Source organism: Meriones unguiculatus, chromosome 19 (assembly GCF_030254825.1).
Source record: "Meriones unguiculatus strain TT.TT164.6M chromosome 19, Bangor_MerUng_6.1, whole genome shotgun sequence".
Classification (NCBI taxonomy): Eukaryota; Metazoa; Chordata; class Mammalia; order Rodentia; family Muridae; genus Meriones; species Meriones unguiculatus.
Window position 1 is genome coordinate 66,374,591 of NC_083366.1, and position 17,405 is coordinate 66,391,995.

The 17,405-nt window shown below is 50.2% G+C and overlaps 1 protein-coding gene across 6 annotated transcripts in view; it reads left to right on the forward strand.

Annotated features, from left to right (window-relative positions):
* The window catches only part of Syk (spleen associated tyrosine kinase), a 65,459-nt gene that overhangs the window by 6,952 nt on the left and 41,102 nt on the right, over positions 1–17,405 (forward strand). For 2 of the 6 annotated variants that reach the window (XM_021643593.2, XM_060373010.1), the window contains exons 1-3: positions 7,722–7,934; positions 13,534–13,990; positions 15,160–15,320. In XM_021643593.2, the coding sequence (XP_021499268.1) occupies positions 13,577–13,990; positions 15,160–15,320 (575 nt within the window). In that variant the 5' untranslated portion in view covers positions 7,722–7,934; positions 13,534–13,576. Of the gene's footprint in view, positions 1–7,720; positions 7,935–13,533; positions 13,991–15,159; positions 15,321–17,405 lie in introns of those variants that run through there. The other 4 variants (XM_021643592.2, XM_021643594.2, XM_060373008.1 and 1 more) reach the window with 3 other exon arrangements.

A 17,405-nucleotide genomic window follows, 5' to 3' on the forward strand; every position in this document is an offset into this window, starting at 1 on the left:
TACCCATTTTTCATTTGTACACACATGCTTTCATTCATTAAACTCTGCCAGCCTTGGGATTTTCAGGGTGTTTGAGTGTTTGAGAATGTCCGTCTGCTCTCAGCCAGCTGACATACTTGCAAGAGATGAATGCACATAAAATAACTCTCAGGGAGGGAAAGTGTGCACGCCCCTGCACCCACTTTTACACAAGTCCCTTGGCATGGTTCCCATTGTCGTGATTATCTTCTCAACTGGTCTTAGTCCGCTCCAGTGCTGTGAGATCACAGCATTGGTTTTGTGCCTGACCTGGCTTTTTTTTCTCCTGAGGACATAACCTGCCTTCCTTCTGGTTGAGAGCTCAGGCTATGGTTTCTGGGTGACTTAGCTTGACATCTGGGCCCTACCGGCTGCAGCAAGGGTGACCTGAAGGCTGCTCTCATGGTAGCTGTATGCCGATGGTATGTGCAGTCACTTGCTCATCTCCAGATGTGCTTTTCTGCACTGCTCTACTCACCACAGAAAGCCCGAGGACGTGTCACCTACACCTTTTCGTGCAAGTCTGAGACTGTGGCTTTGATCAGCACCTGTCCAATTCTAAATGGTGGTTTAGGGTCCTCAGAGCAGCAGAGTGGACAGAGGCACCCAGCACCCTGAGTCCACCATTTTGATTGCTTAAGTTCAGGTTTTCTCACCTACAAAATGATGTTGAACGAACCCTTCCCTGGAGCCTCTCTGCAGTCTCAAAAGTGCTCTCTCTCTCTCTCTCTCTCTCTCTCTGTGTGTGTGTGTGTGTGTGTGTGACTATACATACATTGATGCAGCTATGTGCAAGTATGTGTAGAAACTAAGGTCAACCTTTGGTGTCATTCTTCAGATGCCATCTACCTTGGGTTTTATTTTTGGCAGGGGGAATGTTAAGACTTCATTTTTAATGCATGTGTATCTGAGTGTATGTGTGCGCACCACATGTGTGCAGGTGCCTGTGGGAGCCAGAGGGGGGTGTTGGATCTCTTGCAGCAGGGAATTCAGGGGTCTATGAAGCTCCTGATGTGGGTGCTGAGAGCTGAACCAGGAGTGAGCACAGCAAGTGCTCTTAGCCACCGAGCCTTCTCATCACCCCAGTCCTGTCCAATCACCGTGGAGCTCAACAAGCAGGCTAGACCTTCCTGGCCAGTGAGACTCCGGAATCCTCCTGTCTTTGTCCCCCTCTCCAGCACTGAGCTTACACCACCAGGTCCCCAAAACTCATGTGAAAATGCTGAACTTGGCTCATGCTTTGGAGGGATTTTACTGTCTGAGCCATCTCCCCAGCCCTCTTACACACTCCTCTCTCTCTCTCTCTCTCTCTCTCTCTCTCTCTCTCTCTCTCTCTCCCTCTCTATCTATCTATCTTTCTCTCTGTCAGATCTGCTTTGGACACAGAAAAGCAGATATCTGGAACAAGATGTACCACCTCTTTAATAAAAACAGGAATCTATTACCTCCAAGTTTGGTCTTAATGGGAGAAACTTTGAGAAGGGAGAAGTGTATAGAATTGTAGAATTCACAGACTGCCCCTTGGGACATAGTTATGCTGTGTCAGTCATGGCCTCTCTTCCCAAGTTTGTCTCAGAGTGAGCATGCATGCTGCCTGGCTGGGCCTGGAATCCTTCTCTCTAGCTTCCCTGACAGTGGTGATCAACATAGCACACATAGCCATGTATATTTCAACTAATCTTAAACATAATAGATGGTTCAGTTCAGAACCCAGGCCCATGTTGCAAGGGCCTGGAAGCAGGTGGCCATGTCAGTGTAGATAAGCATTTCCAGGAAGAAAGGGCTGCTGAACCCTAAATTAGACCTGAGCCCACCCCCCACAGGTCCAAAGGGTCCTTGGGGGGCTAGAGATGGGAGGGGTCTGGCCAGCCTTGCCTGGCCTTGAGCACTGTTGCTCACAGTAAGTGCACTTGCTCATATGTTTGAATACTCAGTCCGCAGGTGATGGAACTATTTGGGAAGGATTAGGTGTTGCCTTCTCTCTCTTTCTCTCTTTCTCTCTGTGTGTGCATGTGTGTGTGTGTGTGTGTGTGTGTGTGTGTGTGCAACACAAATACATGCTTTTGCTTATGGATCAAAACGTCAGCTCTCAGCTCCTGCTCCAGCGCTGTGCTCCCTACCACGATGATTGCAGATTCTTGCCCTCTGGAACTGACGAGCATTTTTTTGTTTGTTTATTTGTTTTCTTCTAAGTTGTCTCCTCACAGCAATGGGAAAGTGACTAAGACAACAGGCGTGTTCTGTACAATGCTAAGGCCTCGAGCAGCTGCAGATCAGGGTGCTGCATGAGATGTGGGGTGTCTGTGAGCCAGTCCTCTTCAGATACCATGCAGGACTCAGTTCCTGACATAATCTTTTTCAAATGTTATTTTTATTTATTCTCTGACCACCTCATACATGTTTAAAGAATGGATTTTAGTACATTCAGTCCCTATTTCCCTCCGTTCAACATGCCCTCTCTCACTTTCATCTCCTCCCACTCCCCCTTCCCCTTCTCACCATCAGCCTCTCCTGCATCTGTTTCTCTTCTTGTACTAACACACTGAAACTGGTCAGGGTTTCCAGTTCACCAAGGGCCTGAGACCAGCAAGAGGCCAGAGCATCCTTAGATACTTTTGGTGGACAGAAGGGAGTGGGGCCTGGGGCTGTCACAGGGACTGGGAACCCCTCACACTGGGCCTTGTGAATCTCCTTAGGGCCCAGCCCCTATCTCTTCAGCCCTCCACCACCTGCTCACGTGGAGTCTGGTGGGAAACTGACTCACCTGCCTCTGGAATTCCTGTTCCTGGTAACTCGGGAGAAGGCAAAACACCAGAGATATTGCTTTGCTGGGCCCTGCACTTAGGAGACTTCCTCCCATGAGTCAGCCTAGTGTGAGGAAGTGAGGAGCCTGGGCTGCCCCAGTCACCACAGCCATTGCTGGGCTCCACTGCTATCTCCCAGGGCCATCATGACTTCCCCCATCGTGAGCCTCTTAATACAACCCAAGTGACTAAGGATTCATGGTGGGAAAATTCAACTGAAAGGGTGTGAGTTATTTTTTCTCACTGCTGTGACAAAATAGCCCAAAAGTTCATCTTCAGAAGGCTAGGGCTTGTTTTGGCTCACATAAAGATCTCGTCCATCAGGGGGGATGGGATGTGGCAGCAGGGGACTGAGGCAGCTGGTCACAGTGCATCTTCAGTCAGGAATCAGAGAGAGAGCCACATGCTGGTGCTCAGTCAGCTCCCTCCTTTCCATTCAGCGAGGGACACCAGCCGATGGGGTGGCATTGCCGTGGTCAGGATGTTCTTCTCCCCTCAACCTAATCCAGAGAATTGCTCACAGACAGGTGATTCTGAATCTATCATGTTGCTAGTCCTGGCCAGCCACCACAACTGTTTTCCTGAATGCTGACCATCCACAGAGCTTCCCTAGAACCCAAGGGGAAATGTGAATATTTTGCTCTGGCAGGTTCCCCCTCCAATCAGCACTGTGTGACTTGTCTGATCACTTGAGGAGCCAGGCCAGACCCTGGCCTCCTTATGGAGACCAGAGTTCTGGAATAAGTCACCCTCTATCCAGGCTGCTTGCTAGGCTCACCCCAGAGCTGTTCAGAAACTCTGATTTCTGGGCTCAGCCCCTAGAGATTTAAAGATTCTGGGGGACTTGGGACCTTTACCACTGGTGTGTTAGGAAAAGCACCAAGCCCCTGACCCTTGGCAGAGCAGTGCTATTTTCGTGGCTGAGCTTGATACTGGGGTGTGATGACCAAGGATAGTGGGAGGCACAGTGGCCTTAGGCTGCAGGCTGCAGTGGGCGCTGTCTGGATTTCTAAGAACCATCAATGACTTTGGAAGGTAGGAGCCCTTCTCTGCCCTTCTCATCCTTTGATGCTAACAGGGTGACTTTCTGTACAGTTTGTTCCAATCTCTAAAATTCCTTTCTGCTTGGCCCAGCTGGACCACCATCTCTGGGCTGTTTGTATACACTGCTTTCTAAGATTGAGGTCTGGCTAACAAGAAGCTCATGGTGCTATGCTCTGTCTAAGCAGTTAGGGGTGACCAGATCAAGCTAATTATCATATTCATGACCACAAAGGCCCAAGTCTCCCTCAGATCCCCAAACCACAACTCCCTGCCTTCTGCCACATCCCTCCCCCTCCCCCTTGGTAACCACCATCCTATTGTCCATTTCTTTCAGTTTCAGAGTTCTGAACTTCGCTTCTGTTTCACGAATCTTTCCTGGGGATACGTGAGCAAATGTATGCTCACCCCAAAGAAACCATTTGGACCAAGTCTGGCTTGTCGAGTTAATTGTTTACTGGCATTGCCAGAGTGGGAAGGGGTGGGGGTGACGGAGAGGAGCACAGGTGTCTCAAAAGCAGCCACTTCGCTAAAAGCTCACCAAGCTAAAAGCTCATCTCTGGCATCCCTGCCCAGCCTGTTCACACCTCCACAGATGACTCTTCTCTCCTTCGCTTGAGCATCAAGAGCCCTCCAGGAGGGGTCACATCAGTGCTGAGGAAGTAGCTGCATAGCATCTTTCTCTGTGCCAGACACGTTTCATGTTCTCGAGGTCTATATTGTTATAAATGAGTTCCCTTTTCCTACCTACATAGCACTCTACAGTCTATGCCTACCTCACTGTCACTCAGCCAGGCTGGTGGCCCTTAGCTTGGCTCCACCTCCTGGCTGTTGTAATACCTCAGTAAACAGCAATCACGCACATGTGTCTTCCACATACCGACTTCCAATCTCTGAGATGCTTGCCCAGACGTTTTCAGCGGAGGTCGGGTAATTTGCTTTTCTTTTCTTCTTTAGATGTCCCTTAGACCCTGAGAGATGAGGCCTCTTTGTATTATGAAAGTGAACCTGTATCTTGAACATGTATTCTATCCATTCATTTAACTCTATGTTTTTAGGAATATCAGTGTTACTTGCCTTGGGCCTTCTTTATCTTTTAGTATTTTCCTTTGGGATTTTGAACTCAAGTCCCATCTCTTTCTTCTCAAACTGTTGCCTTCCCTTGTGAGTTCCCTTTACCCTCAACATCTGTTCTCTCTGCTGCTTAGAATATCAGCTGCCATTTCTTTTCTGGTCTTTACTACACACACACACACACACACACACACACACACACACACAATCTTAGTTAGTTGGTCTCCAGTGTCTTTTCATTCCTGCCTCTCTTTTCCCTAACAGGCAACTGTGGTTTTAAAAGTCTTAGTCTTGGTTCAGTTATTTTGGGGGGTATCTCTGTGATGGTCTCAACCCAGAACAATGCTCAGGAGAATATTCTCTTCCTGCTGTCAGTCTTTCCTGTTGCTTTTCACCTTTCATGTCCTTTGAGTAACCATGTAGACCCGCAGTGGGCTTGTGTGTTGAAATAAATCATGGATGTAGCAAGACACCAGAGCTGGAGCATCATGAGGAGCTCCCTCAGAACAATCAGTGCCCTGAGCCTTGCAGGACCACATGGGGAAGCGGTGCAGGGTGAGGGCGTGGGGGGTCAGTGGGGTTGGCAGGAGCCTCTCCTGTGATTCCTGCAGGGAAGCAGGAGCAGGCAGAGTGGAGCCCAGCAGGCATGGGCCTGACTGGTTTATGACGTGATGTCAGGCATTGGAGAGAGGAAGGCCATCCTTGTCACCTGCTCTTGTAGAACAATCAAGGCAGGGGACTAATTGGTTGGCATATGACAGCCTCATAAAGGAAGTCGTTCAAGGTGGACTTTGGATTGGTTTGTTTACATGTAGAGTGTTTTGGTTTCTCCAGACATTGGTCAGTGCTGAGATAGTACCCCAACCTCAGCAAGTGCCTGGGCATCAAAAGCTCCAAGATAAAGACGGTAAAAAGCTTAGTCAAGACACCCATCCCACTCGCTTGTTATAGTAAAGATCTGAGAAAGAGGCCAGGGAGGGAGCAAGCAGTAAGTATGGAAATCACCTAGAGCCTTCTATACAGGACAGATAACTCTCCGAGACAGAACACGTGGTCAGCCAGACCCAACAGGGAATTCCCCAATGGATTCTTCATTTCAGCACCTTCCTCACTTTCTGAACCACTTATGGGACAAAAGCCCTGTTACACAATACCTTGTTACATAATAACAAAAGGGTCAGACACCCAAGGAGACATGGCATTACTAAACACGTGTGCACCGGTCAACAGGCCACCACACCACATAAGGTAACCCCGACAAAACAGAAGACAAAGCCAATATGATGTCCTGCAGTTTCAGTTTCTCTCTTTCTATAACTGAAAGATCAAACAGAAACTCGATAGTGATAAAGAGGCCAGAGCAACGCTGGCAATCAACCTGATATTCTGAGCTGTTTACTCTCACAACAGAAGAATGTGCTCCCTCAAGCTCTCAAGGAATATTTACCCAAATAAAGTAGCATGCTTGGAAAGCCTGTTAAGTTTACATTTAAAAAGCCTTGTAAATTATTTTTAGAAAACAACAAAATTAACACATATATCCATAACAAAAAATTATTGGGAAACTGAATAATGGGCTTTTATATAAAAAAAAAATCTCAAAAGAACCCTTAAAATATTTTGACTAGCATGAAAATAAAATTCAAAGGTCTGGAGAATGAGTGCAGCAGCTAGGACTGGTTGTCCTGCAGAGGGGCCAGGTTCAGTTCCCAGCACCTTCCTGACAACTCACAACTGTCTATAACACCATTCCTAAGGGATCTGATCCAGACACATACGTGGTAGACATAAAGGCAGGCCAAATACTCATATACATAAAATAATATTTTTTTAAAAAATGAAAATACAGTGTAAAGCATTTTTAGAACGATTCCAAAAGCAGTGCTTACAAGGAGATTCCTAGCACTAAGTCCATGGCTATGACAAAGTTCCTGAGACGGAGTACTTTATAAGGCAAAGGAGTTTAATTTGGCTAACGGCTTAGAGCTTAAAAACCCAAGTTCAGACAGCCACATCAGGCGAGCCCCTCAGGATGCACGCAACCCTGGCAGGTGGCACCAGGAGGTAGAAGAAACGTGATGGATAGTGGCTGAGGATGGGAACAAATTGGTGGAAAGGCCTCGCTTTATAACAGTCCACTGTCATGGTAACTAAGGCAGGCCATAGTCCTCTGAGATAGCCATTAGTATTTCCAAGGACGGCGCCCCGTGAACTTGCTCCCTCATGCCAGAACCCACCTCTGAAAGGTTCTTCCACTTGAATCTGCCACACGCTGGCCAAGCCTTTGAGCTTCACACCCAGACCATGGTAATGTATCAGATAAAGTGCATCAGCTCAGTCACCTGTAATCTTAGGCAAGGATGCTCTGTGGGATTGTAGTAAATTAAGCTTAAGCCACAATGGTGAAAAGAAGTCACAGGGAAAACTTTGAAACCAAAAAGGAAACCTTAAACAAGAATTAACAAAGCATACTTTGAGCCTTTAAAATTATGAACAGACTTAGTAAACCATTAAACATAGTATAGAATAAAATGATGAGAAGAAAATTTAAATATACCTTAAATTTGGTACAGTTTTAGCCGTGGCGTGTGGGAAATGTGTGAGAAAGAGCGAGCCTATCCGCCATGTCTGCTGACCTCCACAGCGGGCGTGTGTTTGTATGGGATCCCTGCCTTCCGACTCTAACTTCATTTTGAATATGAAATTAACAAGCAGCCCCCCCGTGGGGGTGAGGGCCTCCCACTTCTGCTTTCTGGCTTGTCTTGCTAGCTGACACTTTGAGGAAAAGTCACTTCCCTAGTTACAGGCAGCAGTTAGCAGCAGGAAGCTCCTCCGCTCTCCTCACTGCTCTCCTCGCTGCTCTCCTCCACCCGTTCTCCTCTGCCCACTTTCCCTTGCTGCCACCCTCGCTTTCCAGCCTGCCAGCTTGGTCCTTCCCGCACTCCATGCTGCCTGAGGCCTGGGAGCCCAGGCCTTCTGTGAGTCCAGGACGGGAAGGTAAGTCAGATCTGTGGCCTTCGACAATGGTGACCCCAGGGCTGTCTGTGCCATGGGTGGGCATGAGAGGGCACGTCAGTATCTGAGTGTGTGTGCGTCCCTCGCCAATTGCAGACATAACTATTGGCACTTCCTTTGAACAATGGGGCTAGTTTGTGTCTTCAGATACAGTTGTGAAACCACAGGAACCCACTGTAATTTACTGGACTATTTTACAGTCATGAATTAAAAAACAAACAGGTTTCCTTGAGCAGGCATGGCGTGTCCTTTGTGCCAAATTTGGGCATTTGGATTCTCTAGAGGCCTTGGAGCCTGGTGCATATTGTTCTTGTGAGGAGGGCAGAGGGGGTAGCAAAAAGAGTGCCCAGATGCCAGCAGCTTCAGCCGGGCCTCCATGGCCTGACACAAGTGGAGACTGCTGGTCACAGTGTCCAGTGTGGCCTCGATCCGGCCACCCAGCTGGGATCCTCTGGGGTGGAGATTACTGGAGGTTGAGGCGGGAACCAGAGGAACGCTGTAATTTGGCTGTTCGCCTGTCCTGGCTGCTTTGCCCTGAGATGATGGCAGTGAAAGCTAGAAGACATTTTTATCATGAAATGTCGGGTGTTTACTCAGCTGTTGGCATTTTATGTGAGTGTACATGGTATGTGTGTGTAGATATGTATGCACCTGTATGTATGGTGTCTCTGTGTGTGAGAGAGATGTATATATGTGTCTATAACTGTATGTATGGTATATATGTGTGTGTTGTGTACATATTATGTGTATATACCTGTATGTGGTGTATGAGAGAGCGTGCTGGCACATGCATTTGGTGGTACACATGTGGAGCTCAGAGGCCCACTCTGAATGACTATCCGCCTCTTTGTAGTTCAGTGCTGTATATAAAGGACCCCTGGCCCACGAGCTTCAGGAATCTCTCCCGTCTCTACCTCCCTATGTCACAGTAAGGCACTGGATTCATGATGCATGCCTCCATGCGAGTGGGGAGCGGCTTGGATGGTCCTCCCTGCTTGGCTTCTCTGCTGTCATGATGCTGTCCAGTGTGCCAGGGAGAATATGGTCTACCTGCTTCCCTCTCAGGCAGTGTCACCTTGAGAAGGAAAATTCTGGCGTCTAGCAGAAGTTTCCAAGTTCCCTGCTTAAAAGTCAGCAGGCGACGCATCTGTATGGCGTTCTCGTCCTCTGGCCTCCTGTTGCGTCTGCACTGGTCTAATGCTGTGGGGAGGGCTGCTACACTGACAATGCAGAGGCTTGGACCCCGAGTGCCTGCCGTCTGTGGGCGACGCCAGCCAGAGAGGCAAAAGGTGCATGTGAGAGCCAGGGTGTATGTCGTCCTCACTAGATCTCCGCGCCTTTTGTTCCAGAACTTTCTCCCACTTGCACGTTGTCAGGGAAGCAGTGCATTCACGCTTTCTCTGGCACAGACCTTGCTGACGAGCTTGTGATAGCCACTCAGCAGGTCTATAAGGTTGGGTCCGTGACTTAGATTTGAGAGTTAAGTTAAGGGGCTGTGACAAGCTTGCAGTTGGTGACGTGCTTGCCAGGCAAGGACAGAGACCGGAGTCCAGTCTCCAGTACTCACATTTAAAAAAGCCAAATGTGCTGGCACGTGCGTGTAATTCCTGTGCTGGGGAGGTGTGGATAGAGGCAGAATGCCAGGGCTTGCTAGCCCAGTAGCCTGGCCTACTTGGCAAGTTCAAGGCTGGTGGGAGGCCCTGTCTCAAAATGCAAGGTGGGTGATGCCTGAAGGACAACCTGTGAGAGTGCTCTATGGCCTCCGTATGCATGGGCATCCCCCCCACACACCCACACACCCACACACCCACAAGTGTGAACAAATAAAGTGCACTTAAGTGGGCTGGTCACTTGCTTGTAAGCAAACAGTTACTATTCTGCTCCGTGATGTGTGCTAACGGTGTCCGGGTGGGTGTAGAGACCAGCTTAGAGAACTTCCCTGTGTAAGAGGTCCAGCAGCCAGCAGAGATGGGTTAGCCTCTGCCAGGTTTGTTTGTGGGGTTCTCTGCTCCTGAGGCTGCCTCATACTGAGCTGGTTTTGAAGGTTCGGGACATGCTTTTGTGCACTTTGCTGGCTCTCTGTTTCCAAATCATGGTGGACATCAAGCAGGACAGCCCTGGTTGGGCTTCCTCTCTCTGAAGCACAGGCCGAGTCATTTTGAGAAGTCCCCAGTGCTGCTGCCAGTATGACACTGGGAGGGGTCTCCTTGAAGAAAGGTGTGGCTCCTCCTGGGGAGGCTAGGAGTCTGCACAGTGTGGCATCCAGTCAGGGTACAGGAAGTCTGGGAGACAGACCCCCACAAGATGGCCTCCCAGAGGACAAGCTCAGGTCAGTGAAGAAGCCAGGCAGGTGCCCTGAGTGGTTTAGGCTCAGTCTCCCCCGGGTTCCCTTCTTCCTGCTCAGGCCCCAAGCTCGGGCCCTGTGTTTCCTGCATGGTGAGATCCCACATGTGAATGCTCACAGCTCTGGGAAGAGCAGTTGCAGGCCATCAGCTGCAGAGCCTGGTGTAGGGGGATGGCCCTGTGACACCTCCCTCTCCTATCACCAACCAGCCTGGCTAGCCTCGCCTAGCTTCTAGGCTAGGCTCATTCCTCTTTTTTAATGAAAATTAACATAACCCCCAAAGAAAGCTTTTTTTTTCTTTTTTTTATGAAGTTCTAGTATTTACTTTACTCAACTTAAGGCTACAAGAAAATTTCCCAGGGACACTTGAGTGGGGCTGTTTTGCATTGGGGTGGCCTCGTGGTTTCAAGTGCGATGAACCTGAATTTGCATCTTCCTGATTTTGTTTCCCTGTGTGGCCCAGCTTGGGCAGATGTTACCCGTGGTTGGTGTTTTCCCAGAGAGCCATTTTCTCCAGCCACAGTTCACATTACACCAGGGGCTCTGTGGCCCAGTGATGGGAACACCAGCAATCTTCAATGGCTAAGAGCTGCTGGAAATGTCCTGCAGGGAATGTGAGCTCCGGAATCACAGGCCTGTGTCACCGTGCCTGGTGAAAAGCTGAATTTGATTCATGAGCTGATGTTTGCAAAGCAGAGCTGAGACCAGTATTCAGCTGTGAGTCTTGCGTGGCCGGTGGCCATCTTAGAAGGTAGTCTGGGTAAGAGGAGGATGGGGACCAGAACAAGGTCCCAAGGGCACTAGGAGTGCCAGCCCTGGAAAGGTCTACACGTGGGTCAGGGAAGGTCTACACTGATGATATTCATGCCCAGGTTAGAGCCTAGGCTATGCCAGGAGATGCCACCTCCACAAGCTGCCAGGTACCTCCTCCCTGCAGCTAGCACCTGAATGGCCTGCTGTGTCGGAAGTCAGCTGCTCAAAGTGAAGCGGCTGCTGGACAAGGAGAATGACAACACCAGGCTTTTTCCTTCCCGCTAAAAGTGAAAGGGGCTTCCTGTGGAGGAGGAGGCTACAATGTAGCGTGGTGATTCCCGAGGCTGGGAGCCATGGTGGGGACAGGGAGAGGCTAGTCAAAGCGGACAGAGTTACAGGGAGCTCCTGGAAGTGGGTCAGCAGTAACAGACTTCATATTTCAAAATAGCTAAAAAGGAAGGATTCTGAAGGTTCTCACCACAAAACTTAAAAAAAAGTCCACTGTGATGAATATTTGAGAAACACACTTGGTCATCAGCCCTGAAATGTTCCGTGTTGCTCAGGCTCTCCACTGGGACACTCCCCGGCGCGTACATGCACAGGGCAGCGCGGGCAGCCTAGTGCGCTCCAGTCAGTGTTGCTGGGGTGGCAGGAGCCATAGCGTGTGAGGCCTGTGTGATCAGCGAAGGTCCCTAGAAGGTGCGATACAGAAAAGCTGAGGAGTGTCAGAAGAGCAGGGAGGGAGAGGGGAGGGTGTGACAGGATGGACAGATGGAGAAGAGGAAGCTTGGCTGTCCCTGTGTGAGAGCGGAGTGGAGATGGAGTCTTAGAAACTGGCCGGACAAGGACAGTAGGTGACGGTCAAACGTTAGAAGCTCTGCGTTCTGCGTTCTGAGGGATTACAGCAGACTTCCCCTCCATGGCGCCGCCTCGAGGCACAGTATCAGGACACTCTGTCACCGGTGCCCACATGGCATCTTAGGGTTGTGCAGCCACACAGAGGATGGCTTTTCCAGGGAACAGGCTGTTTCAGGGAACCCTGAGTGACGTGAGCGTGGCGTGTCCGTACTTGCTCATGCTGTGCTATGTGTGGCATGTGTGCATACTGTGCTAAGTGTGCAGTGAGAGGTGTGCTTGTGTATTTTCCTCGAGTACACTGGCTGTGTGTGTATACCATGTGCCATACATGTGAGGTGTGTGCTATTTGTTATGATTGATGTGTGTGTGACGTGTGTACCGGTGACACGTGATATGTGTTTATGCTGTGTGCAGGTGATATATCATAGTGTGTGATGTGTGGTATATCTTGCAATGTGTGTGTGTATGGCATGTGATACATGTATGTGGTGTGTATGGCATGTGTGATTACAGGATGCTGTGGGAGTGAGGCAGTTTGAGGAAAACGAGGAGTAGTAAGTGGCCTCTCCGCCGATGAAAGGGTTGCTTCGTCCGTTATTTTCCAGACGACCAGCGCCTTTTATTTAAACACCCTTTGAACAATTTCTTGGTGGCACTGTGCCTCTTTGTCACTTACAAATGGATCCGTGCTTTCGTGTCTCTTCTGCCGAGCGTGTGCCTCGGAGGAAGTGCCTTCCTGTCCAGCTCTTCTCACACCTGCAACTACTGACTGCTTCTGTGCTGTGCAGTGGCGGGTGCAGGGGACCAGCCGGGACTCTGATGTTTCTCCTAGTCTCACCCGAGGCTGCCAGAGAGGGGACGCTGGATAGATGTCACGGTTGTAACTCGGGAAGCCACTTGCTGCCCTTTGTACCCCAGGCAGGAGGTGAGAAGGCCTGTGGTAAAGAGGCCATGGCTACAGCCATGGGGTGAGACTCCAGTGCTTCTTTACGTGACGTGGGCTACGTGGGCTACGTGGGCTTGGGCTGTAGCTCAGCCATACGCGTGTGCCTTCCAAGCGTGTGTGAAGCCCTGGCTTACACCCCAGCATCACACAAAACAGTTCACGCCTCCGATCTCAAATTGGGGAGGCAGGAGGATCAGAAGTTGAGGGTCCTCCTGGGCTTCATACAAAGTTCAAGGTCAGGGTGGGCAACACAAAACCCGAGAGACTGAGGGGCCATAGTTTTTCCCAGTGGGGTCTGTGCCTCCACAGGCCACCTAGGGCCTTGCGTCCTTGCTGATTCTGTCCCACGTTCCACTGTCCACACTCAGGGTGTGTCAAAAAGACTACTGTGCGCTTCTTTTTCTGTGTGTCTTCCTAGAATTCCTTTGTTTCCCCCCCCCAGAGAAAACAATAGTGAATTGGGTCATCTTTGTCAAAGGCCGTGGATTCAGTTAACTAAGCCTGGGGTGCATGCTGGGAAACTGTGCAAATTAGGTAACAGAAAGAACCACCATCAAATAGGGTCGTGTGTCGTTCTAAGCTAGAAAGGCCTGTGTCCCTGTGGAGGAGTGCCTGACCCGCTCAGTGGCCCTGGCTGTCTGGCTACCTCACTGGAGCTCTCCCATCTTTGTTGTCCCCAGGGACTTCTCTGCACACCTCCTGGAATTCTGAAGTGGTGCAGCCATGGCAGGCAACGCGGCCGACAGCGCCAACCACCTGCCCTACTTTTTCGGCAACATCACCCGGGAAGAGGCCGAAGACTACCTGGTCCAGGGAGGCATGAGCGACGGGCTCTACCTGCTGCGCCAGAGCCGCAACTACCTGGGAGGTTTCGCCTTGTCGGTGGCACACAACAGGAAGGCACACCACTACACCATCGAGAGGGAGCTTAACGGCACCTATGCCATCTCCGGTGGCAGGACGCATGCCAGCCCGGCAGACCTCTGCCTCTACCACTCCCAGGAATCGGATGGCCTCGTCTGCCTCCTCAAGAAGCCTTTCAACCGGCCCCCGGGGGTGCAGCCCAAGACCGGACCCTTCGAGGACCTGAAGGAGAACCTCATCAGGGAATATGTGAAACAGACCTGGAACCTCCAGGTGAGTGTGCTGGGCGCTGCTCCCCGAGACCACGGAGCCCCGGGGACCCATCCAGAAGCCTTTGCGTGCTTTATGCGAAGGCTGGGGGCGGGGGCAGTGCTGGCTGGGTGGATTCTCCAGCTTCTGCTGCTGTCCAGGCGCCTGCGTAGCCACGCCCCTCGCTGCCTTGGTTCCCACTGCCATCTGTGCGTGGTGAAAGCTGAGGCCTCACACTCCCCTTTGCTCTGTATCCTCCTCCCTTCTCCTTGCATGAGAAAGTCGTGTTTTCACTTTACTCCTTTGGGTTATCTATCTATCTATCTATCTATCTATCTATCTATCTATCTATCATATATATATATATATATATATATATATATATCAAATTGGCAATTCATTAGCAAGATCTGTTGCTCTCTCACTAGAAAGGGAAAGGAAATCAGTCCTCTCAGGACTTGACCCATTTCCCTGTTTTTATTTCCACTGTGTTTCCTGCATGGTCCAGGCTGTTTACCTGGGCCTCCTCTGATGACATTTCGTGTGTGTGAGTGTGTGTGTGTGTGTGTGTGTGTGTGTGTGTGTGTTGGGGGGGGAGTGAGGAGGAAGCTGGATCTTGACTGAGAGGAAGCCAGTGGGTACCTTCCTCAAGTACATCTTCCTTTTGAATTTTTCTTTGGTTACATCTATTTATTTGTGGGGGAGAGGAGGTGTCTGCAGGCTGACAGCATGAATGTGATGGTCAGACAACTTGAGGGTCAGTCTCTCTTCACCACGCGAGTTCTGGGAACAGAGAGCAGTCTCAGCAGCAAGCTGAGACCTTTCCCTGTAGGCTGCCTCACTGCCCCCGACCTCACACACCTCTTAAGGTTTCCAGCCTGTTATGAAATGACTAGGTTTTCACACATGACCTTGTTCGGGTATACAGGTGTCTTTGGAGGATTCCTTCCCTGACTCCATGGGTGAATGACCTACATATTCAAATAGTTGCCTGGCTTTTCAAGGGCCCATCTTTTCATTCCAAAACCGTTATTATTATTTTTTTTAATATGCTTGCAGACATGCAAGTATTATACAGAGATCTTACTGGCTCCCTTCTTTTAGTGAATGAATGAGAGAAGGGTGGGGCTTGGGTGTGATGGGATCTGCCTTGTGTCTACACAGCCAGCTCACTCCCTCTCTGCTCACGGCAGGGCCAGGCTCTGGAGCAGGCCATCATCAGCCAGAAGCCCCAGCTGGAGAAGCTCATCGCCACCACTGCGCACGAGAAGATGCCCTGGTTCCATGGCAAAATCTCCAGAGAGGAGTCTGAGCAGACGGTCCTCATAGGATCAAAGGTCAACGGGAAATTCCTGTGAGTGCTGTGGTGTCTCCCCCACCTCCCTCCAGGCCCGGGAGGTAATAGTTTCCCCGTTCACAGAACCCACTGGCCCCGAGAAGGTGTCACACCCCCATCCACCAACATGGGGGTCGCTGTCACTTGTGACCCACTGTTTGTTTTTGTCTAGTCTGACCACAAAACGAAACATCGTGCCTACAGAAAATGGTGTTCGGCCCCTTGAGGGCTTAGTTTGTTATCCAACATGGTGGGCCCGGAAGTGCTTCGGACTAGGGAAACACTTGCATACATGTAGTGAGATGTCTTGAGATCTCACCCAAGCCTGCACTAGACATTCATTTACCCGTTAGAAACGGTTTACGTTTATACTCTCTAGGAAGCTTCTCTTGTGTGTAGATTTCCCTGCTCAAGCGTTTAAATGTGTGTGCACATGTGTGCATATGGGTGTGGAGGTCAGAGGTGGACCTCAGGTGTCTTTACGCTTGCTTCCCACCTTATTTATCTTAATATTGCTTTCTTACCTCTTGTTGTGTGTGGGCATGCTGGTGGGGGGAGTACGGGTGCCTCCCTGAGTGTGTGTGTGTGTGTGTGTGTGTGTGTGTGTGTGTCAGGGGACAGCTCTTCCACCTTTACATGGGTGCCACATGTTGAACGCAGGTCCCTGGGCTCAGGCGGCAACCATCTTTATCCAGTGAGCTAGCTTGCCAGCCCTCCCTTCCACTGTGTATTTTGAGACAGGGTCTCTCACTGAACCCAGAGCTCGCTGATTCGTTTAGCCTGACTGGCCAGCGGTCTCCAGGGATCCTCCTGTCCACACCTCTCCAGTGCTGAGATTGAGGGCACCCCCCCACACACCCAGATTTTCACATGGGTTCTTGGGATGAGCTTGCGTTACAAGCACTTTACCGACAGGACCCCTAGCATCAAGGTAATTTTCCTTGCAATATTTTTCAGTGATTTCAGAATAGGGGTGCTCAACCTGAATTCTGCATCAGATGGCAGACAGATATGGGTGCACGATGTGGTAATAGAAAAAAAGTAAAATGGCGCAGTTGGTTCGCTCGGATCTGCCGCCAGATCTTGGCCTTGAATTCTGTCTGTGTTTGGAAGTGAGTGCTAATGCAGACATTCAGGAGCAAACTCCTGGGAGCAGCATACACTAAACCTGAGGGTAGCAGTCTGAGCAGAGACGGGTCTGTGGGCTTCAACCTGGCCAGCTCAGTAATGTTAAGGCTTCTATCCTGGGTTCCAGGCCTGGGTACCTGCAGTGGCTCAGTACGGCTCAGGTTAGGGTCAGAAGATCCTGGAGCAGTGGCACCGCTGGGCAGAGTCTGGGGTCCAGGAAGGCCAGGAGTTGCCCTGGATGGGCCTTTTCTTTGAAAGATGCTCCTGCCGAGGTGGTGCATCTTTGAGACTGCCTGCATTTGTCATCGCTCAATGTCCCAACACAGAGGCCTGCTGGGGCTCTGAAGAACTGCCACCCATTCCTTCCAGTGAAACGTTCTCAGAATGAATGGTGTGGCCTCCTGGCCAGGCACGAGGATCAGCCCCAGGCTGTTTTCCTAGAAGTGCGGGTGTTTCCTCTGCATTTGCTGCATTTGCATTCTGATATATACATATAATTTTTTTTAATGGCTTAGGGACTGAAGAGATGGCTCAGGGGCTGGGATTACTGGCTCCTCTTCCAAAAGACCTGGGTTCAGTTCCCACATGGTGACTCACAACCGTCCCCTGGGGATCCAGCACCCTCTTCTAGCCCATGCATGAGCTAGGCATGTATGTGGCAAAACACCCACAGTCGGGCTAAAATAATAATGAAGTGAGAATTATTTTTAGATTATCGTGATCTTTTCTTAAGGAAGGAAAAAAGAGCCCAGGCCAGCAGTCCCTGATGAATGGACTGTGATGTTTCATGGGACAGGGGCGCATCACAGTGAGACTGTAGAAGGAAAACGTTTTTCCCTTGTGTAGGTGCCTAGCATGGCGTTTTCCCAAGATCCAGCTGCGTTAGTTTTGAGCAACAGTTTCCCTCTCAAATACCCTAGGGCAGTAGGCAGCATTGTGACATGTGGGTCACAAGAAGATCCGCTGAGCCCTTAA